We start from the raw sequence: 22,305 nt of genomic DNA on the forward strand, positions 1-22,305 counted from the left end.
CCATGGCGTTTTGTCACGGCAATAGAAAAGTAACTAGGACCGCGTCTTTCATTTTCCTATCTCAGTATTCTTTCTCTGAACCAAAAATTGTTTCGGGTACCAAGGAGACAGCAGTAAACAAGGAAGACAAGTCCCATTTTCCAGTGGAAAATGAAATTATATCTTTATGTCCACTCACTAGAAGGCAAAAGTCAGGTTAAAGGGCTAGAAAATAATTTTGGAGCTGGGCGGTTGTACTTTAGTTGGTACGAGTTGAGAGTTCACAACAGAGAATGTAAGTCATTTTTGTCACCGAGGAAATGCACAAGAGACAGGGGAAAGGAGGCGAGCCCACACTCCCTGAGGAACAAGACCAAATCCCCATGATTCCCCATGCTGCTGATAGAGCTCCAGGTAGACAGGGAGGAGGCAGTTTTGCATTCTTGGAACCAGTCCTGTACTCCTGAACCACACGACACTGACTCCTGTCTTTCCGGCTCCATGATGGAAGGGAAGAATTCCCTCAAGCTGTTCTCTGTCTTCCATGTACAGACAGTGGTACATCTACCCTCCCACACGCAAATAAGTCAATATATTTTAAAATACAAGTAGGCATAATTTTAAGTACAATGAGCTTATCAAATCTGTGGACTACTGGGCATAGTGGTGCACATATGTAATGGCAATATTCTGAGGCAGAGAAGGATCATGAGTCTGAGGACAGCTCAAGCTACTCGAGAAATTGTTTTTCTCAAAAAAAAAAAGGAACATAGTTGAAACAGTGTCAGTGGACAAGATACAGCACGAATATAGCTCATCTGTCAGAAATTTAGGTGTAATATAACAAAAAGCTGAAAGGAAACACACAAAATACATCGGGATGCAACTCCCTGGTAGAGTACTTACCTAGCACAAACAAGGCCCTGAGTTTCATCTCCAGCACCACAACAAACAAATAAGCTCATTAATAATTCATTTATTCATTATTAGTAATTCATTTATTTGCATAGGCCAATGCAACTTTACATAACTATCACACAAGTAGAATATGCTCTTTTGCAGAATAGTTACTTTCAAGTTCTTTTTTTAAAAATATTTATTTATTTATTATGTATACAGTGCTCTGTCTGCATGTATGCCTGTAGGCCAGAGAAAGAGAGCACTCATTATAATGGCGGTGAGCCACCATGTGGTTCCTGGGAATTGAACTCAGGACCTCTGGAAGAGCAGCCAGTGCTCTTAGCCTCTGAGCCATCTCTCCAGCCCCTACTGGCAAGTTTTACAACCTGAATTATAATTACCTTGTTTAAGGCATGCCCAACATGAGGGTCACCATTTGCATAAGGAGGTCCATCATGAAGACAAAATTCCGTCTTTACTTTTCTTTCTCTTTGCCAGGAATAAAGCTCTGAAAACCCACATTTCTGTTTAAAAAAATACATATTTACATATCACATAAATACATGCTATGGAATCTTATCGATCCTCAGATACTATTGATTCCATTCCAACCCACTCAACTCAGAAATGTAACTGGAAACATTTCTGGAAGGAACCAGTATTGAACATTTTCAGTAGTCTTCCCGCCCCCAATAATCCTTCAGATTTTAGGTGACAGAGGGGCTCTAAATTCTTGGCAAGTCTCTCAGGATCCACTGCCTCAATCCAGCCCTGAGACCTGTCCATCGCTATCCCCCCACTACCACCACCCAAAATAAAACTTGTAACTTATCCTTGCTATTCTTTGGCCTCAATACTTCCTTAAATTCAAAGAATATTCAGGCAAACTCTATCCACTTAAGTAGTATTCCTGGTTAACAGGGATATTTTAGACTGTAACGTTATAGACACTAACATGTGAGTCTCAATGAGAAAATTGAGTATGATATTGGAGATATATATATATATATATATACATATATATAGGAGATACATAGGTGTACATGTGTGTGTGTATATATACACACACTATGATATATGACATAACAGTCTACAAAAGGGACTCAGAGAATGACTACTATTTTGTCCTGCAAAGGAGGCATAATTCCAGTGAAAGGCCTAAACATGTTACTGAGGTGGGCTTCAACTTCCCTTCTTTGCTAACACTTGAATTATTTTTTTTCAAGACGTGGGTTTATTTTTAATTATTTCTGTGTCATGCATGTTGAGCGCAGATGCCGGCGGAGATCAAAGGCACTGGCTCTCCTGGAGCTGGAGTCAACAGGTGGTTGTGAACTGCCAGACTTGTGGGCTTGGGAACCGAACTATGATCCTCAGCAAGAGCAGCAAACGCTCTTAGGCGCTGAACCATCTCTCCAGCCCAGACCTGAATTTTTATTTACACGCTGGTTACTTTCTGATAAATGACTGGAGAGTGTGCAAAGCTGACTCGCTTGGTGCCAAAGTCGGAACGCGCGCTGCCTGGCACTGGGCTCTGCTTAGGGGGCCCGCGTGGGAATCCCAGCAGCCCGGAGGGTTCCGCAGAGCTGGCCCAGCACCCCGCCCTGCCCGGGTGGCCGCGCCCGGTACCTGCTGGATCTCCAGCTCCATGTCGGGCTGCTGGCGGCCCAGCAGCTTCATGGGGAAGGCGGTCTGCGGCAGCAGCACCGTGTCGCGGTATCTGCCGCTGTTCGGGCTGCTCTGAGGGCTATCCGCCCCTGCCACCGACCGCACCACCAGCCTCCGATACCCCAGGCGGTCGGGAAAGCGGGCCGGCCTCCAGAAGCTGCCGGCAGCGGCCAGCGCCGCCGCCCCGGGCCCGTGAGGGTACAGCCCCCAACGCATGGTGGGCGAGCAAGGGGACGCCTCGGCGCGGGGCGCACGGCAGCAGCCCGGGATCTAAAAGCTGGGACCCCGGGAGAACTCAGCCGCGTGGGACTGCGCACGCGCGCGAGGCGGAAGGGGCGGGGCCTTCCGGGTTGGAGGTCGGCGCAGCTCCTGGTCCTCCCCCAGGTCAAGCAAGGGTGGAGAAGGAGTGGGCCGCGGTCAGTTAGCTCTCCCTGGTCAGAGACTTTAGTTAAGCAACTTGTCCAGCGTCGTAAACATAACTAGTAGCGGAACTAAAACCGTGCAGTGGTGGCGCAGGCATAAAATCCCAGCATTCGGGAAGCAGAGGTAGGCGGATCTACGAGTTCGAGGACAGCCAGGGCGACACATGTACACGGCTATTTTGCTATTCTTTTACTACACTTAAAAAAAAAGTATAAAAGTTGGTACAAGTCAAGATAAAGTAGAAAAAAGGCAAAAGGTAAGCATTAACAAACAAAAAAAAAGTCAACGAATGTAAAAAAAGATGCTCAGTTTTGGGAGCCGAGAGGACACATTCATCTCATAGAACAAACATGAAGTATGCTAGCAAGTGTTGGGAGAGTGGGAAAGTAGACTGTTGGATGTAGTGTTCCTCGTGTGGTGCCTTTTCCTGTTTCCATGTGTATGTGTGGTATGTGTGTGTGCATGTTTGCATGTGTGGGTTCACATGTGGGTGTGTTTGCATGAGGTTGGGAGTCATCTTCCATATTTCTTCCACCGTACTCACGGAGTTAGGGTCTTTCAATCAAAGCCAGAATTCATCCATATAGTTAGTCTCACTGACCAGCAGGCTCTGGGGAGGCCAGGCTTCTCCAGCTGGACATTTAAGTGGTTTGTGAGTCCTTGAGAGTTTGCACTGCCTTGGGATGCACTTCATCTCTGAATGGCACTTTCCCATCTGGGAGCCTTACTGATGGCAGTCATCTCACTGCAGGGGGAAAATGCATATGCTGGGACCCCCCACCCCTGACACCACACACACACCTCTTTACAGAACAACTTGCTGCATTCATTCAACTCTGCTGTTTCCTGGGAAACCCTAGGAGAAGATACAATGCAGCGTGCGCCTGTGGACCCTGCATTTTGCTGACTGAACTATATGCATGAGATAGATTTTATTTGTGCTTATTTATGGCTGTTATTATACAACTACAATGTATTAGAAAAAAACAATGTATGAGGGGTTTTTTGTTGTTGTTTTTGCTTTTCAAGACAGGGCATCTCTGTGTAACAGCTCTGGCTGTCCTGGAACTTGCTTTGTAGACCAGGCTGACCTTGAACGCAAATGCCTCAGTATGGTTTTAAAGGATGTATATTGTGGATACTTTTGCCACACACAAAAGGCATGTCTGTGAGGAAGCAGCTGCCATATGCTCTCGCTGCCATGGAAACACCTAACGCCATGTCTTCCCTGCAATGATAAACTCTGTCTCAAACCATGGGCCAAAATAGCCCTTCCTCCCCCTAAAGTGTTCCTTTTCAGATTCTTGGTCCCAGCAAGGAAGTAAGTAACTAATATCCCATTGTACTCCGGCACCTGAGGGCTTTTTGTTTTGTTTTATTATTTTTCATGTCCTTATTTTAACTGTGAGAACAATAACACTTATGAATGACTGAAATGAAAGTAACTACGGATGGGCTCTGCCAAAATTCACATATTTGTGTTTCCCCAAGGTTTATGTTAAGATTCTAAGCCACAGTGGTGGTATTTAGAGGTGGGGGGTCTCTCAAGAGTGGTTAGATTGGGAGGGGGGGCAGTCCTCAGGAGTGAAGGTCCCAGAGAGCTGCCTCTCCCCTTCGTCCTATGACAAGGAGAATGTACCATCTATGACCAGAAGCTAGACCCCTATCAGACAGTGACTCAGCATGACCTTGCATGACCTTGGACCTCCCAGCCTCCAGAATGCCTTGAAATAAATTACTATTGTTCATAAACCACACACAAAAAGGCATGTCTAAATTCACAGAGTAAATGAAATAAAGTTCAAGTCTTTTCCAACCACAGCTATATGGAAATGGTATATGTTGACATTTCTCGCCGGTGAAAATAGGGGTGTGTTATGGTTTGTTTATGCCTGTTATCCCAGTATGTGACAAGCTGAGGTAGGATTGCCATGAGTTCGAGGCCAGCCTAAGTGAGAACCTGACACTATATATATAAGTTATGGTTTGCGTCTCATAACCAAAGTTCAAGAGTTGCAGAAAACACACAGAAAGAAATAAAATGTGTTCATTACCATCCTCACAAAATAGCGACCTGAGATTTTAAGAGGGGAAAAAAAGTGTTGTTTTTATTAAAACAATCCCGTAAAGGCAACTCATAAAAGACAAGCCAGGCTAGGTGGTGGCATCTGTGCAATCGCAGCTAAGTTAGGAAGGAGTGTGGCTCAAGGCTAGTCTGGGCTACCTAAACCCCACGTCAAGAAACAAAACAAGCAGGGCTGAGAGTGGTGCAGCCTCCAGGGGGCTACAGCTACACCTCACTCTGGCCAAGGTGCCACAGGGATCCCAGGTTTGCATCCCTGAGCCTGTGTTCATTCTGAACCAGGAGTTAGGAAGGCAGCCCCTAGGGAAACTCTGGCTATGCCGTCTGGGCAGAGCAGGGCATAGCTAATTGCCCTTGGCTGAGATTCCCCTCAAGTGACCAAGGTTCCAAACTTCGGAGAAGAAACAACAACAAAAAGAAACAAAACAAGTAAAAACTGTTGCTGAGGTGAAGCTAAGACGCCAGGAACCAGCACCCGGGAACGTCCCGGGGGGACTCGGGCTTTGACGACAAGTGGCGTAAACCTGTGCTAAGCAGGTTCTTCCCCGACGGCCCGGAGCCCACGGGGAGACTGCTGTGCGCCTGCGCTGAGTTCTCGCTAGCGCAGCCGCGGAAGCCGTGTCTCCTTGTGCACATTGGACCGGTGGACTTGGAGGAAGCGGGACCGGGCAGGGAGCGACTCAGCGGGACAGCAGTTTTGGGACCCGGGGCGGCTGAGTGTAAGTTTCCCCCGCGGCAGGGCAGGACCTTCGAGGCTGTAGTTGCTTGGTCCACCCCTGGCACAGAGGAGAGGAGAGCCAGGGGTTGTGATGCAAAGCGCCCCGTGCCTGCAGTCCAGCCGCTTCTAGGAGCTTTAGTGGCCACATGTGGTTGTTTACCTGGGCCTGGACTTCAGGAAGGGCGCTGCTTAACACTGAGTAAACCGCAAGGTTAAACTTGACTGTCGCTTCTTACTGCATCCTGATCTGGAAGCTTCACAAGAGCCGATATTCTTTTGATTGTCTACACGCTAGTAGGCCGTTGTGATTTGTTTCCCCGGGAATATAATAGCTACTTCGGAAGATGTTTGCTAAAGGGTTCCTGTAGGAACATGTTCTCTCAATCCTTGCAGACCGGGCAAACACTTGCATGTGTCAATCTTACTTCTCTAAGTTTGCATTTCGTTTGTGTGTTCAATAGTATTACATTTATTTTTCTTTTTCTGGGAACTGCTTGCTAACTGTATTTGCCTCATTTTTTACTGGAGTATCGCCTTTTATATACTGAGGCATAAGAGCCCCAAATACAACTTCAGTTATTAGAATATGGTACTGGACTTAATCTCTCCTCTTATCAGTTATGGCTTTGGAACTCTTAGTTTTATGTTTTAATTTTTTTTTAGTTTTATGTTTTAAAAGTCTTTACAAGTTTATAAAACCATTCCTAGACTTTTAATTGTTTCACACTTTTAATTAAAACTTATTAGAGAAACAGATTGAGAAAGACCAAACTTAGGCTGGCTTCAAACTCAAAGTACTCTATCCTCAGCGTCCTGAGGTTTGGGATTATAGGAGTATGTTTTCACTCAGGACTACTTAGAACTTTAGAACTTTAGAAGAATGCATTTAGTGTGTGTGTGTGTGTGTGTGTGAGAGAGAGAGAGAGAGAGAGAGAGAGAGAGAGAGAGAGAGTGTAGAGAGCTAGCGGGTGTGTGTGGTGAGCGGGTGTGCTTGTGTGCTTGTGTGCAGGTATTTGGGTGGAAGATGAAGGGTTACTTGGAGTCTCTCTCCCTACTGTGTGGATTTGAAATCAGGTTCTCAGGTTTAGTGGCAGACTCTAACCTACTGAACCATTTTTACCGGTTTCCCTGGAACATATTTGATTAGAATGCAAGAAAGATCAACTGTATTTGAAGCTCTAGCCGTTGTCCTGCCATTTGTGTACAAGCGGCTTTCCTCCTTCTTCCTTTCTTCTGTCCTCTCTCTTCTTCTTTTGAGACAGGATCTTATGGTGTAGCCCAGGCTCGTCTCAATTCCACAATCTTCCTGCCTCCCCTTCCTTACAGATGGTTGTGAGCCACCATGTGGTTGCTGGGAATTGAACTCAGGACCTTTGGAAGAGCAGGCAGTGTTCTTAACCTCTGAGCCTCCCCTTCCTAAGCGCTAGGTTTGTGTTACTGTATTTGTCGGCTGCTTTCTTGGATTTAAAATACCACTCTTAGCAGTATGTTTGGATTCGTTTCTGAAATTTTACTGAGAGATATTGTTCAGTTGGTAGAGTGCTTGCCTACCAGGCACGAGGCCAGGGTTCTAACGCCAGCTGTGGGGTGTGTGTGTGTGTAATACATGCATTTCTATGTTTACACACATATGCATACACACACACACTTTATCCAAACATTCATTTTGTTTAGAGTATGCGTGTGCACGCATGGGTGTTGGGACAAAGTGCCCCACAAAGTAGCCAAAGCTGGCCTGGAACCTACTGTGTAACTAATGCTGGTGTGTTATTACCAGCTCTGCTGACTCAGCTTCCTAAGTGCAAAGACTAGAAGCAGGGTCACCACACCCAGCTGATTATTCTATTCTGATAACTGGTAACAAGGGGATCTCTATTAATTGTTCAGAATCTGCTCCATCCTACTCAGTTTTATCTTTTCTGAAACCTTGAACTTAAGCACTCTTTAAACAGGCCCCAAAGATAAATGATTTTAATGCTTCACTGGGACTATATCAGACATTTTAAAATCTTAATCTGCATGTTCACCATCCTTGTAAGAATTTAAAGAGAAAGGACAAAAAAGATACAGGTGGGCTATTTTATTTGTTTTTTATTTTTTCTTGTTGTTTTTGTTTTGTTTTTAGCCCTTAAACGTTAAGGCTATGAGAAGAAACTGGTCATTTGAGCCTTGCTATTTTTCTTTTTGTTGCTGTTTTTTGTTTGTTTTGAGACAGTCTTACTGTGTAGACCTGGCCGATCTGGCACTTGGTCTCTAGTCCAGGCTAGTCTCAACTTTTAGCAGTTCTCTTAGTAACAGGAACACCAGCCTTCTGAGTGGTGAGATTACAGGCACACTCCATTCCTGGCTTGTGTTTTCCATCCTTAAAAGCGGCTGGCAGGCATTGTATAGATTTCTTACGTGCATGGGTGTTAGGTTGATTGCCTTTTTATTCAGTGCTTGTCATATTTACTCAAGGCACAAGCCGCGGATGTAGTGCAGGAGAGCTTTGTCCTGCCAGGCGCCACCCCGCCTCCCTAGGTCGGAATATCTCTTGTCTTAGTTGCTTCCCTCACCAGTGAGTGAGAAGCAACTCAGGAAGAAGACGTTTATTTTGGCTGATGGTTTCAGGGGTACACAGTCCATCATGGTGGAAAGACATGGCTGCATGCCATTCTTGGCAGTGGAAGCTTGCATGTGGCTTCGGACATGTTGGTGCATCTGGAAGCAGAGAACCTGCACAGAAAGCAGAGAAGTGATGGACCACCATGATAAAATCTGAAGGCCCAGCATCTAGCCATCCACTTCCTCTAGGGCCAGCCTCCTAAAGGCTCTGCCCACGGTGTCCTAAAGTAACACCGGCACTTGGTGAAAAGTATTCATTCAGACACATGAGCCTAAGGGAGATATTTAAATTTTATTTTAGATTATATGCATGTGCTGTGTGTCTGTACGTGGGTATGTACGCATGAGTGCAGGTGCCCATGGAGGCCAGAAGAGGATGCCTGGTCCCCTGGTGCTGGAGTTACAAGTGTTTGTCAGCTGCTCAATGTGGGTTCTGGGATCTGACCTCTGCTCCTCCACAGGAGCAGTGTGTGCCGTTACCCACTGAACTGTCTCTCTAGCCCCTCACCTTTTGTTTTTAACACTCCCATGAATCTCTGTTGTAGCCAGAACAAAGGAAACCACTTAAATATGTTTAGCCAGCATTGCTTGATGCTTATCTGTAGGGTCAATGCCTTCCATGTAGTATTTATTTCATAATTGCAGCAACCTTATACTAATAGGTGCAGTTTTTCCCACTTATAAGTTCAAGGATGGACAGTCTGGGTGACTTTCCCAAAGCTAATGGATGCCAGGATGGGGACCTAGGCAGCTGACCCCCGAGTCTGTGCTTGTAGTCACTACAGTGTTTTTTGTTGGGGTGGGTTTTTTTGTTTGTTTGTTTGTTTGTTTTAGCTAAGCTTTTGAAAGGTCATATTCACAGAAGAAGCACTCAGGTAAGACGCGGAGAAAGGCGAATGAGAGGTTTTTGAGCTGCTGTAAGGAAGGTAACTTAGTGGCTGGTGTTAGCCTTGTTCTTAAGTCACCTGTCACTTCAAAAGGTAACCCCCACCTGGAGAAGAAGTGGAGAGGCTGGTAGGAGTCTCTTTCACACATTTTGTGTTTTGGTAGTTTTTTTTTTCTTTTTCTTTATACCAAGAATCAAAATTGTATATATTTCTTTAAAAACTATGGTAAGAAAACTGTCAGGGCCCTCAGGGGTAGTAATCTTTCTATTCTTATGTCTTACAAGCTAATGTTCTCTCTCAATTGTGGTTCGTACACATAGGGTGCATTATAAAGTTAGGTAGTGAGCAGGCAGCCTGGAAATTTTCTGGTGAGAGAGGAAAAGCCTGCGTTTAGGTGGCAAGCTTAAGAGGAAGTGGATTAATTATCCCGAAGTCTAACGAGGCTCAAATGATTACTGAATTGGATTAAGGGTAAATGATCTCTATGAAAAGTTCCGGTGAAGGAAAATTACCTCTGTCACCACTCCCACAAGTTAAACTCTGGTCAGCATTTAGGCATGTGGGGAGTGGAGTCTAGCTCAGTGAGAAAGACCTCGCCTGCTAAGGCCTCACTCACATGTGATTTCCCAGCATCCCCTTACCCAGAAGACGTGCTGGGTAAGGTTAGCAGCCTGGATCTACCTTTCCAGTTTAAAGTACATTAGCTCCATGGCTGTTCAAGGAAATGTTTTCCTAAATTATTACATTTGTGGTGTTCCTGGGTTGGTAATGCTCATAGCTTACTTTATTCCCCCCGCAAAACCTAGCATGTCAAGAAATCAACATAGCTTGATTACAACTTAAGAAAATACCACATAGATACCCATTTTATCTTCATCTTCACACCTGACAGGTACTGGCCACAGAGGGTTTTCAGTGCTGTACCTCAGTTTCAATTACACCTTTTCTCTCTCCCCTCTGTGCAGCCTTGGCTGCCCTGGAGCTCACTCTGTAGCCCAGGCTGGCCTCAAACTCTGAGAGATCAGCTGCCTCTGCCCCCGAGTGCTGGGATTACGTGTATGAGTGTTTTGCCTGATGTAAGCCTGTGAATCGCATGCATGCCTTGTACCTTCAGGTGTCAAAAGAAGAACTGGCCTGGAACTGGAGTTACAGTTGAGAGCTGCCTTGTGGGCGCCAGGAGCTGAACCCAGGTCCTGCCAGAGCAACCGGTGCTCTTATTCATTTAGCCATCTCTCCAGTTTCATCTTTTTTGTTTGTTTGTTTGTTTGTTTTTTCAAGACAGGGTTTCTCTGTGGCTTTGGAGCCTGTCCTGGAACTAGCTTTGTAGACCAGGCAGGTCTCGAACTCAGAGAGATCCGCCTGCCTCTGCCTCCCGAGTGCTGGGATTAAAGGCGTGCGCCACTATCGCCTGGCTTTCCAGTTGCATCTTTTAAGAACTTTCACGTATTTTTTTAAGATTTATTAATTTTTCAAGGCCAGCAGGGTCTATGAGAGCAAGTTCCAGAGCAGTCCTCAAAGCTACAGAGAAACCCTGTCTTGAAAAACCAAAAAAAAAAGATTGACTTATTCATTATGTATACAGTGTTCTCTCTTCATTCTGCATGTATGCCTGCAGGCCAGAAGAGGGTGCCAGATCTCATTGCAACCATGTGGTTGCTGGGAATTGAACTTAGGACCCCTGGAAGAACAGCCAGTGCTCATAAACACTGAACCATCTCTCCAATCCTCATGTGTTTATTTAGTTTATTGCCCATTTCTGGTTTGTTTTGTTTTGGTTTGGTTTTTTTTGGTTTTTTGAGACAGAGTTTCTCTGTAGTTTTGGAGCCCATCCTGGAACTAGCTCTTTGTAAACCAGGCTGGCCTCAAACTCACAGAGGTTCACCTGCCTTTGCCTCCCGAGTGCTGGGATTAAAGGCATGCGCCACCACGACCCAGCTTGCCCCTTTCTGTTCTTTATTCTTTTGATTATATCAGAGGCAACAGAAAAGGATGCAAGTGAATTTAAAGGTATGTTAAGTCAACTATTCAATCAGAAACTGGCAATGGAGCAAACAGGTTTGTCCTTTATTTATGGTCCCTGTGGATAAGGACTACTTGACCTAAGTAAGTAAAGCAATGTCAGCCTGATTGGATTTTGAGTTGGGAACGCTTTTGTTTGTTTTAGGTTTTTGTTGTTGTTGAAGCAATTTATCTTTATTTAGCCAGGTTAACCTAGAACTTGCTATATAGCCTAGGCTGAGCTCCATTCTAGGATTTTCCTGGCTCAGCTTTCTGAGTGCTTGGATTTCATGCAGGTCTAGGCCACCAAGTGTGCTTTGTTTGTGTGTGTGTGTGTGTGTGTGTGTGTGTGTTGCTGTAGTGGGGATTGAACCCAGGGCTTTGCAGGTGTTCTATTGCTGGCTGCATCTGTGACCTGAGAGTCTTTGCCATAAGCACTTGGAGACAAAAATGCAGTATAATAGGCTTTCTAGGAAATGTTGTTGAAATTACTTGTAGAAGAAAAGGGAAGAAAACAGGAGGGAAGACAACCGGGCTGGGATAGCAGCTAACGCCTCAGTTGGCCCCAGTGGCATGGCCCTTCAGAGTGACCTTTTTACATCTTGCTATGGAAGGCAGGCGTGGTGGCATATACTTGTCATACCAGTGCAGAGGCAGGAGGAATAGTACTTTGAGGCAAGCCTGGGCTACACTGTGAGACTCTGTCACATAAACAGAATGAGTAGGGAGGCCCAGCACTCAGGAGACAGAAGCAGGTGAATCTCTGTGAGTTTAAAGCCACCTGGTCTGCACAGGGAGTTCTAGGCCTGTCAGGGCTACATAGTTGTGATTACAGCAGTTTTTGTTTGTTTTTAAACAGTGCTGGAATTTGCACACAGAACTTTAAGTATGCCGAATTGCAAAGCAATTGCTCTGCTACTGAGCTACAGCTCAGCTCCACCTTTTGCAGTTGACGCTGTGTGAGCATCCAAGTCCCTTATGCTGCTCACCCTTATCAGCTCTAGTGCTCAAAATAGCAGATGATCAAGGGTGGATGTTACATGTTACAGTTTTAGCTCCTAAGCCTTTTGCTTTGCATTTTACACACCTCACACTCAAAATGTTTTCTCCTGCTGATTTCATTTTTCCAGACTTTGTTACAGAGTGTATTGAGAGAGTTAACACTGAAATTAGTGTGTATTTATTAACGATTCTATGTAGTGACCTGGTATCATGGCACACACCTTTGTGGATCTCCGTGAGTTCCAGGGCAGCCAGGGCTACACAGAGAAACTGTCTCAAATAAAATAAGACCCTACACTTGGGAGGCAGAGGCAGGCGGATCTCTGTGAGTTCAAGACCAGCCTGGTCTACAAGAGCTAGTTCCAGGACAGGCTCCAAAACCACAGAGAAACCCTGTCTCAAAAAACAAAAAAAAAAAAAAAAAAAAAAAAAAAAACAATAAGACCCTACACAGTTAATTGAGGTGACCCAAGGCATTCAGTAAATATGCGTTGTCTTGAATTCAATTAATTGAAACTAGTAGCTGGTCGCTAAAGTAACAGAACCTTTTTGTCCTTTCCTTCCAGGCTCATCATGGCTTCCAGCCACACCGTGTTGATGCGACTGGTAGCCTCAGCGTATTCTATTGCTCAGAAGGCAGGAAGCATAGTCAGGTGTGTCATTGCTGAAGGAGACCTGGGCATCGTGCAGAAGGTACTGCGGACCTTGTCTGTTCCTGCAGTCAAGGGTTTTTGTTCTTCATAGTAGGTAAAGAGTGTCATAATCTGGACCAACTAACAATTAAAATGGTGGAGCTCTCAAGATCTCAGTTTCAGTATCTACTTTGAAAATGACTCCCACATCCAAGAGTTTTGTATATATGACTGGGTCTTCTCCCGGAAGTCCACCTCCAGACCAGGTCCTGAGCTATTCCATACAAAACCATGCAAATGGTTTGATAAAATCTGATGTTTAAATAAGTTTTTCTTATTCAAAGCTATAAAAGTCTCATGTGGTACAGAAGGCATTGTCCCAGCCCTTGGGAGATGAAGGCAAGAGGTTCAGAAGTTCAAGGCTAGCCTCAGCTATATAGTAAGTTCAAGGCCAACCTGAGCTATGTGAGACTTCGCCTCAGCTCCATCTCCATCCTTACCACCCTCCCCCCAGTAAAAACCCAGAAATTCTTTCTAATGCATTAATGAATCATCTTCAGGGTCTCTTGATTACAAGGATGAGTGGGGGAAGTTATAGAGGACCCTCTTCATACACTGCTGATACAGTATTTAGCTTTACTTTGAAACAATGTAAATTTATTTTTTGGTTTGTTTTGATTTTTGAGACAGGGTTTTGTGCTGTCATGGCTGGCTCTAACTCACTATATAGACCAGGCTGGCACAGGACTTATAGGGGCTGGCCTGGAACTCACTAGGTAGACCAGGCTGGCCTGGGACTTCCGGCAAACCTCCTGCTTCTGCTTTTCAAGTATGAGATTATAAAAAATATGTAGCAGCACAGTAGTAGTTTCTTGTCTTTCTTAGCCTATAAAGAAGGTTTAAAAGATTGGTAGTTACAATCTTAGAAAGGAATTTCTCAACTAGGAGAAAATATTCCAAATAATTTAAAAGCACCTTTACAAACTTGAACCATTATGGAGCTGAGAATGTAGCTCAGTAGTGGAGTGTTTGCCCAGCACATGCAAGGTCTGGGGTTTGTCTCCACCAACACTTATTTATACACTCTGTGTTTCTAAAGTACTTTTGTTTATCTAGTGTTTATGGCACACTGTAGTGAAAGCTGATCTCAAATTTATGCCAGTCCTCCTGCCTCAGCCTCCCAAATGCTGAGATTACAGTCATGCAATACCACCCAGCTTCACTTCCCATTCTTAATTGCTGTTAACTCTCTGAGAAGCAGTGGCACATACAACTAGTTGATTCATTTGTGGTTAAGCTCCATGAATCTAAAATCTGAACATATAGTATAAATTATATGGCTATTGTGCACTTGGGCTTTAGAAGACCACTTATCCCTAATTGTATTTCTCTTGAGATGTTCATTCTTTATTACAGACCTCAGCCACAGACCTGCAGACCAAAGCCGACCGCTTGGTCCAGATGAGCATATGCTCTTCCCTGGCACGGAAGTTCCCTAAGCTGACAATTATAGGGGAGGAGGTAAGAGTTACTATACCATGCAGATTCATAACTGACGTGCCATTGAATCACGTCATGGTCACAGTGATCGCATTGGAACTGGTGTTTGAACACAAAAGAGATCATATTCCTCAGAGGAGATAATCTGATTTTACATGATTTTGGTCCACTTCTAGGCTAAGTTTCCATTCTTAGTGATGGGAGATGTGGTCACCATGGTAATGACTATGCAGCTGTGGAACCACAAGTTCGCCTCAGCAGTAAAACACTGCCTACTGTAGGTGAGACTCTAAGGTGGGAGGACATCTCAGGAAGAAGACCATGTGGCTCCCATGTGTGAGCCCTGGATGTGAGCCCCAGCATCAAGAGTTAAATTTTAGGACTTGACAAAGTTCTGGAACTTTGAGATAGAATGGGTTTAGGTTTGTTGTTTGCTGGTCTTTCACTTCAGAAGTCAGACTTGCATAAGTGTAACGGAAAGGACAGAATATGTTTTGGTTTTTGTTTTTATTAAGTTCATTGACAATTTAGTTCATGTGTATGATGCATCCCGGTTACTCCTCAGACTCTTGAATTTCCCTCTCACCCCTCCCAACCCCCTCACCTTTCCCTTTCCCAGATACATGATGTGGTTTGGTTTTGTGTCCCCTTTAGTTTGACCAGTGCTCTCTGTGTGACTGTTTAATTTGTACAGTCTACAACTGAAGGCAATGGCTTCCCCAGCCCCTGAATCTGTCTGCTGGAAATAGTTCAGCTGTGAAGGAGAGGGCCCCCTGTGTGTCTCATCCATCTCTGCTTGTCTGTTGATGGGCCCATTCTTCAAACCCAGTGCGGTCTTCTGGACTTGTTGAGAGTTCACGGTTGCACTGACTGTGTATTTGCAGCCCTTTTCCATATTTTCCAGCTCCTGCAATCTTCCTGCCCCATCTCCCACAGAGCTTCATGAGCCTCAGAGGGATGGTAAAAATGTCTTGCTTAGAACCGAGCAGTCAATGGCCACTTAGTTTATTGTTCAGCCAGTCTTATTGTGTGTGTCCCCGCATCAGAGATCACTAGAAAGAAACGCTTCGGATTAAAGCTAAGAATGAGAATTGGCCATGGGAATAAACATATAATTTATAAGATGGTTTGACACTATGTGAATTTGGTAAAGCGTAGAGTCTAATTCCCCAATAGGGCTTATGACCTCGCCTCTTATTCATTGAGTGTGTTTCCCAACACTGAGTAGGTTTACAGCTCTAAGCATCATGGATCCCCCGCCCCCGTGGAGCCGACCTCAGATTCTGTCCAGAGCAGTAGTTATCTCCTATAGCAGTCGTGCCACTGCTGCACAAGTAGCTCATCTTGCTTGACAGATTCGTACTGTAGTCTGTGGGGTTCCCAGCAGCCTGCATAGCAGCACCCTCTAGCATTATGAAAGCTGGTGACAGGGAAAATGTCTCCAAATCATTTCTAGCTTGGTTTCTCTATATCATGCAACCAAAGTGTGTGGTGACTTCAGCAGTGAGGTCTCATCATCTAATTCTAGTGGACAACCAAGACAAAAGATGGGTGCCTGTATTGTTTATTTCTCTTAGGTAATATATAAGGGTGCCTGTATTGATTAAGGGACCACTAGGACCTCCCTGACCAACTTATAAGTAGTGGCCCCACACATAGCATTGGGGTTTTTAATGAACTATAGTTTCAAGGGGAAGCAGCTTCTAGCCATGTAGGTTATCTCCCTTCCAACTTAAAAAAACTCACCCTAGCTATGGTGAACAGAGAAGCAGTTAAGCGGATGAGTTGGCTCTCAGCAGGGAGATGTCAAGCCTTTGGCTGTGTCCTAGAGTACAATAGCTGGGTCCTAGGGTAGCTCTGTGCCTTTGGCCGTGTAGTTCTGTTCCTAGTTTTTTGAGGAGTTTCCACACCAGTTTCCATACTAGCTGCACTAGTTTACACTCCCACCAACAGTGAATAAGTACTTCTTTTTCCATATCTCACCAGCATTTTATTGTCTTTTCATTTCTTGATAATGGCCATTCTGACTGGGACAAGATGGAATCTCAAAGCTTTAATTCGTATTTCCCTTTATGCTGTTGGTGTTGAACACTTTTAAAATGTTTATTGTTATGGATTTGCTGCGGGTCCCCACAAACCAAGGTGGCTGGTCCCCAGCGAGTGGTGTGGGCAGGGGTGGGTGGGAGGCACAGATGCTACTGAGTTTCCGGAACTGCTGGGGACCCGAAAGCAGCCAGTCCCAGAGACCACATGGCAGGGAAGGTGGCTGGTCCCCTGGCGTCCACGGCAGCTAGCCATGTGGGCAGCAGGTGGGCAAGGGGCTGACAGATAGGCACATTATGCAGATGGGTTTGCTGCAAGCTGCCCGGGACTGTGCACAAGACCACGTGGCAGGCTCCATGTGACTGTGGCAGGCTGGCAAGAGAGACAGATGTAAAGTAAAGTTAGATATTTATTAGATGGGTTATGGAAGGGAAGGACAAAGGGGAGAAAGGGGGGAGAGAGAGAAAGAGAAAGAGAGGAGAAGAGGAGAGAGAGACGGGGGAGAGCCGAGAAGTAGGGAGAGAGGCAGAAATTGCCTCTTCGAGAGGAGACAGAAAGAGAGGAGAGTGGGGCAGAGGCTGCCAGGAGGAAGGGAGTGGGCGTGGCTTGTCTCTTAAAGAGCCAGAATATTACATTTATTTTTCATTCTTAATACTTTTGAGAATTCTCTGTTCAGTTCTACAGCCAATTTTTGTTGTTGTTTATTTGTTTGTTGACACAGGGTTTTTCTGTGTAGCCCTGACTGTCCTAAAACTCACTCTGTAATCAAGGCTGGCCTTGAATTCAGAGATCTTCCTACCTCTGCCTCAGAGTGCTGGAATTAAAGGCATGCACCACCACTGACCAACTGGCATGCAGAACTTTTAAAAGTGTTTTTGGGATGTGTGTGTGTGTGTGTGTGTGTGTGTGTGTGTGTGTGTGTGTCTGTCTGTCTGTCTGTCTGTCTGTCTGTCTGTCTGTCTGTCTGTGTCTGTGTGTCTGTGTGTTGCCAGCCTGGGTATTGCTGCTCCACATGAGCCTTTTTCCTGTGGAGGCCAGAAGAGGGCATCAGATCCCTTGGAACTGGAATTGTAGATGGTTGTGAGCTGCCGTGTGGGTGCTGGAGATCAAGCCTGGATCCTCTGCAAAGCAACCGTTGTTCTCACCTGCTTAGCCAGCACTCCAGCCCCTGGAGTTGATTTTGTTCAAGGATAGAGGGAAGGATCATGCTTCATTCTTCTACATGTAGCATTCAGTTTTCTCAGCACTGTTTTTCGAAGATGCTCTTTCTTCCAGGGTGTATGTTTAGTATCTTTGTTAAAAAGTAGGTGGTTGTAATTGTATGGGCTTGCTCTGGGGTTTCTGTTCCGTTCCACTGCTCTCCACGTCTATGTTTGTGTCAGTACCATGGCCGTTTTGTTGCCGTTGTTCTGTACTATAACTTGAGATCAGGCATGGTAATGCCTGTAGCATTGTTATTTTTTACTCTGGATTATTTTGGCTATCTGGATTCTTTTGTGTTTCCATCTGAGTTTTAAGATTTTTCTATTTTTGTGAAGAAAGTCATTGTGATTTTGATTGAGATTGCATTGAATCTGTATCTTGCTTTTGCTAAGATGGTCATTTTTACATCATTAATTCTACCAATCCATGAACATGAGAGGCCTTTTATTTGCTAATCTCTGCCTTGATTTATTTCGTCAGAGATTTTGGTCTTTTGAGACAGGATCTCACTGTGTAGCCTTAGTTGGTCAGGAACTCAGTATGGTCAGCATGGCCTCAAGCTCATAGAGATCTGCCTACTTCCGTCTCCCAAGTGCTGGAGTTAAATGCCTGCTCCACCAGGCCTTGGATTTTTTATTTTTTTGCTTTTGAAGTTTATAGTGGTCCTTCACCTCCTTGCTTAGGTTTCCTCTGAGATATTTTGCTTATTTATTGAAATTCCTATAAATGGGATTGTTTCCCTGATTTCTTCCTCAGTTTGTTTGGGATATATATCTGTGCGTGTCTGTATATGTATATATATGCATACATATATGTATGTATGTGTATATATGTATTATATACATATATATCACATTGTTTGTATCCAGACACTTTGCAGAATCGTTGATCAGTTTTAGGAGTTTTCTGATGGAACCGTTCGGGTCTGCCATGTAAACATGTAAAGCATCATAGTCTCTGCAGATAGGAATGCACCGACTTCGTCACTTCCTGCTATGTTCTTTGTTCTTGCCCTATTTTTCTAAGGCTAAATCACTGTATTGATGGCTCGCTTGTTTCTGATTTTAGTGTTGGTGTTCCTTTGACAGGGTCTCGTTATGGAGCCCAGGCTGGCCTTGAATTCTTCAGCTGTGGTCAGTTGAGTGCTGGGATTGCAGGTGTGCTGGGCTTCATAAGGAGACTTTTGTTGTCATCCTTTTTATCCTCACTCACATTTCCCTTTCTGGGGTGCTCAGGTTTATATCCAGGCTCGTGCATGCTGGACAGCTGCTGAATGAACCACTGAGCCGCATCCCAAACCCTACTGTGATTAGATGCCCAGGTTCCTAACCCTCTGCCTTAGTATCCCAGCATTCCAAAAGAAATTGGGAAACAGAAATGTGTAAAGGAAAATGGATTTATTTACAATATTAGACAGAAAAGAGGAAAGGGTTTTGGGTTCCTTCTAGATGGTTCCTGAATCATGGTTTAAATGAAGCTAGGATCCAGCTGTGAGGTTAAGTCATCAGAACTGTGAAATTTTCTGTGGGGGAGGCCCTTTCTGGTGCCCGCATCTCAAGCTCAGGGTGGCAGCTCCTGGGGAAATCCTAGTTCCTCACTTCATCTCCTCCAGCTCCTGCTAGTGTTACACTAGGTTTGCATAAAAGCTCTGGACGTAGAGGTAAACAGGCATGGCTAGGACCCCAGTTGCTGCATTTGTGTTAGGGACACAATGCGTTGTGGGAACGGTTTCAGGAGTGTCACCTTGTCTCTGCTGCAGGATCTGCCTCCCGGAGAAGTGGATCAAGAGCTGATTGAAGACGGGCAGTGGGAGGAAATCCTGAAGCAGCCGTGTCCATCGCAGTACAGAGCTATCAAAGAGGAAGACGTAAGGTCCATCTCTGTACTCTGCTAGTCTGCGTCTGTTGCCATTGGGAAGAGATTGCAGTTTGTCTGTAAGAGGGAGGTGTGTGGTTACAAAGGAGTGGCAGTCAGGCCCGGAGTCCTTCAGAGCCAGCAGAAGGAGTGGGACCGCACGGACGCATGGCCGACCCCACTCACAGCCCTCCCGTCAGTCTCCTCTCTCTGCCTTCCGAGACCATTATGAAAAGCATTTTCAGTAAGAAAGTCCTCTTTGCTGTTCAGTAGATTTGATAACAAAGCATTGTGTGGGCAAGGGGTCTAGCCATTCTAGAAAACCATAAAGTCTTCTCACTTGGCCTGGAGAGACGGGTTGGCAGTTAAGAGCAATGTCAGCTCTTGGTGAGGGTCCAGGTGCAGTTCCCAGCAAACACACTGGGCAGCCAACCGCTGCCTGTAACTCCAGCTCCAGGGGATCCTAGTTTTAAATTATTAACATTGCACTTATGGAGTAATTACTGTGAGGAAGAAATTCCATTCTGTGGGAAGAGGGATAAAAAGATAATGTGAGACGTGACATCAGGAGCCTCAGAGATTCAGACCCAGCTTACAGCGTGCGCATGTGAGGATATTCTGAGCCTGTAAAGTCCTAAGCAGGAGGGATTTTTTCATTTAGTCTAGAGCCCATTTTATGAGCCATTCCATTTTCTTGGGTTATTGTGACGCGTTCTTATTTTTTGTTTTGTTTTGTTTGAGATACGGTTATTTACGTTTAAATCAGCATGTACAAGCCTGGCATGGTGACACGCACCTTTAATCCCAGCCTGTGAGAAGCAAAGGGAGTTGGATCTGTGAGTTCAGGGTCATCCTGGTCTACGTACTGAGTCCCAGGATAGCCAGGGCTATGTAAAGAGACCCTGTCTCAAAACACTGGAGAAAAAAAATCCGCACGTCCATATAAAATAAGTAACAGCTTAGACTGTTCAAAATAGTCTCAGTGCCTTGTGAAAATTTTCCCCTGTAGCGCTACCTAGAGCTAGTATGAGTTCATGACATTGTGTTTAGTGTTCAGGGACAGCAGCATTTATCAACTGACTGTATTGAAGAACATGGTGGGTTCTTCAGCCAGCCTTCTGCTCGCTCTAAATGGCCGTACTCCACGATTAGGAAACTTCGGGGTTGTTCTGTTGAGTTTTGTTTGTTTGTTTGTTTGTTTGTTTTTATGATCACAAGACTGATGATATTGATTTAAGCCACCTATAATCATGTGTTCAAACATATTAAAAGGGGGTGCTTTTAATCTATTAATTCTCTCTGAATTTTACATACTTGATATGGATATTTCCTCTCTTTTTACCCGTTTTTATTTTGCAGCTTGTGGTCTGGGTTGATCCCTTAGACGGCACCAAGGAATACACTGAAGGTCAGTAGCTCTCGGCCTCACGTGTAGCTGAGGCACGGCTCCTCCTGAGCGTCCTGTTCTCATACCAGATGAAGAGCTGCCGTGTTCTTCCTTCGTCATGCACGAGTGCCTCCTAGCAGAGTTCATCTTCAGATACTGTCCCATACACTCTACCAGCTCCGGTTCCGAGGTCCCCACAGGGGAGACACCATCACTGTAGACTTTCTTATCCCGGGGATGGGCTAGAAAAATGCTGAGCCCAACTGTGCTGCCCCGGCTCTGCCACACCTGGTCCCACAGCATCCTTCTCGCCCTCCCCTCATCTCAGTCCCATAGCAACCGCCCCACCCACTCTCCCCTCATCTGAGGTTACCAGAAGTGAGAAAAACAGAAAATATTGAAGTAAAAGCAGAGGCATTAAAGGCAGGAGGAGCTGTGTGGTAGTTCACACATGTAATCTTAGCGCATGAAGGCAGGAGGACTGCTTTGAGTCTGAGGCCAGCTTGGGGGAGGTACATAGTGAGTCCTGGGTCAGCCTGGACCAGAGTCAGACCTTGTCTAGACAGAGCAAAGCAGAAGAGTCAGAAGAACCCCAGAGCCAGAGTTAGGGTTTGAAAGCCTGGAGTTGTGCTTCTGACATGAAGATCTACACAGAGAGTGTGTGAGACAGAGGCAGGAAGAGTGTGAGGTCAGCCTGGCCTTCGTGGTGAGTGCCGGGTCAGCCTGAGCTCAGAACAACAATAACACCCTGGAAAGACCACCATAGGTTTTCTTCTATTGGTCCCCAGCTTCATGGAGATTTCTTATAACTGCCAGAGAAACTGTTGGTGGCCCTCGGATGAGATCAAATGATAGTTACTGAATGCATTCAGTGTGTGTGGGTGGAATGTGCATATGTACTATGAGGATTGTGTGGCATGCATGTGTACTGTGTGAGTGTGTGGTACATGCATAAGACTGTGTAAGGGTTTGTGTGGCGGTGTGATTATGTGACTGAGTATGTGTATGACTGTGTCAGCATGTGAGTGTGTGTGTGATGCATATGTACTGTGTGATTGTGTCTGTGTGAGGGCGTGAAAGCATTGCGCATGTGTGCACATGAATGTGTGTATGTGGCACAAGATGTATTTGTGTGTGAGTGTGTCTGAGTATGGTGCGTGTATTTGTACTCTAGGGAGAGTACGTGTGGGGGGGGTGGGGAACGAGATGCATATAAGTGTGTGTGTGTGTGTGTGAGAGAGAGAGAGAGATGCACATAAGTATTGTGTGTGTGAAAGGGGGAAGAAAGAGATGCATGTGTGTGTGTGTGTATGTCTGTGCGCTGTGCATGTGTACACATGTGTGCTGAAAACTTTTCTGAAGCCCATTAATAAACAGGAAATTCATCCTAGAGCTTTGATTAACTACTGACTCAGGGAAGGGGG

General features: G+C 45.2%; 2 protein-coding genes across 4 annotated transcripts in view; one reads left to right on the forward strand and one right to left on the reverse strand.

The window, feature by feature from the left end:
- Iars2 (isoleucyl-tRNA synthetase 2, mitochondrial) overlaps positions 1-2,838 on the reverse strand; it is a 38,484-nt gene extending 35,646 nt beyond the window's left edge. The window contains exons 1-2 of the mRNA XM_005348833.3: positions 2,509-2,838; positions 1,281-1,403 (exon numbers count right to left, since the gene is read on the reverse strand). Coding sequence (XP_005348890.1) covers positions 1,281-1,403; positions 2,509-2,763 — 378 coding nt within the window. The 5' untranslated portion in view covers positions 2,764-2,838. The remainder of the gene's footprint in view (positions 1-1,280; positions 1,404-2,508) is intronic.
- Positions 2,839-2,909: 71 nt separating this feature from the next.
- Positions 2,910-22,305, forward strand: part of Bpnt1 (3'(2'), 5'-bisphosphate nucleotidase 1) — a 29,020-nt gene continuing 9,624 nt past the window's right edge. For 2 of the 3 annotated variants that reach the window (XM_005348834.3, XM_005348835.3), the window contains exons 1-5: positions 5,668-5,772; positions 12,829-12,955; positions 14,311-14,415; positions 19,400-19,507; positions 20,854-20,902. In XM_005348834.3, the coding sequence (XP_005348891.1) occupies positions 12,836-12,955; positions 14,311-14,415; positions 19,400-19,507; positions 20,854-20,902 (382 nt within the window). In that variant the 5' untranslated portion in view covers positions 5,668-5,772; positions 12,829-12,835. Of the gene's footprint in view, positions 3,227-5,667; positions 5,773-12,828; positions 12,956-14,310; positions 14,416-19,399; positions 19,508-20,853; positions 20,903-22,305 lie in introns of those variants that run through there. The other variant, XM_026779894.1, reaches the window with a different exon arrangement.

Source organism: Microtus ochrogaster, chromosome 6, assembly GCF_000317375.1.
Source record: "Microtus ochrogaster isolate Prairie Vole_2 chromosome 6, MicOch1.0, whole genome shotgun sequence".
Lineage (NCBI taxonomy): Eukaryota > Metazoa > Chordata > Mammalia > Rodentia > Cricetidae > Microtus > Microtus ochrogaster.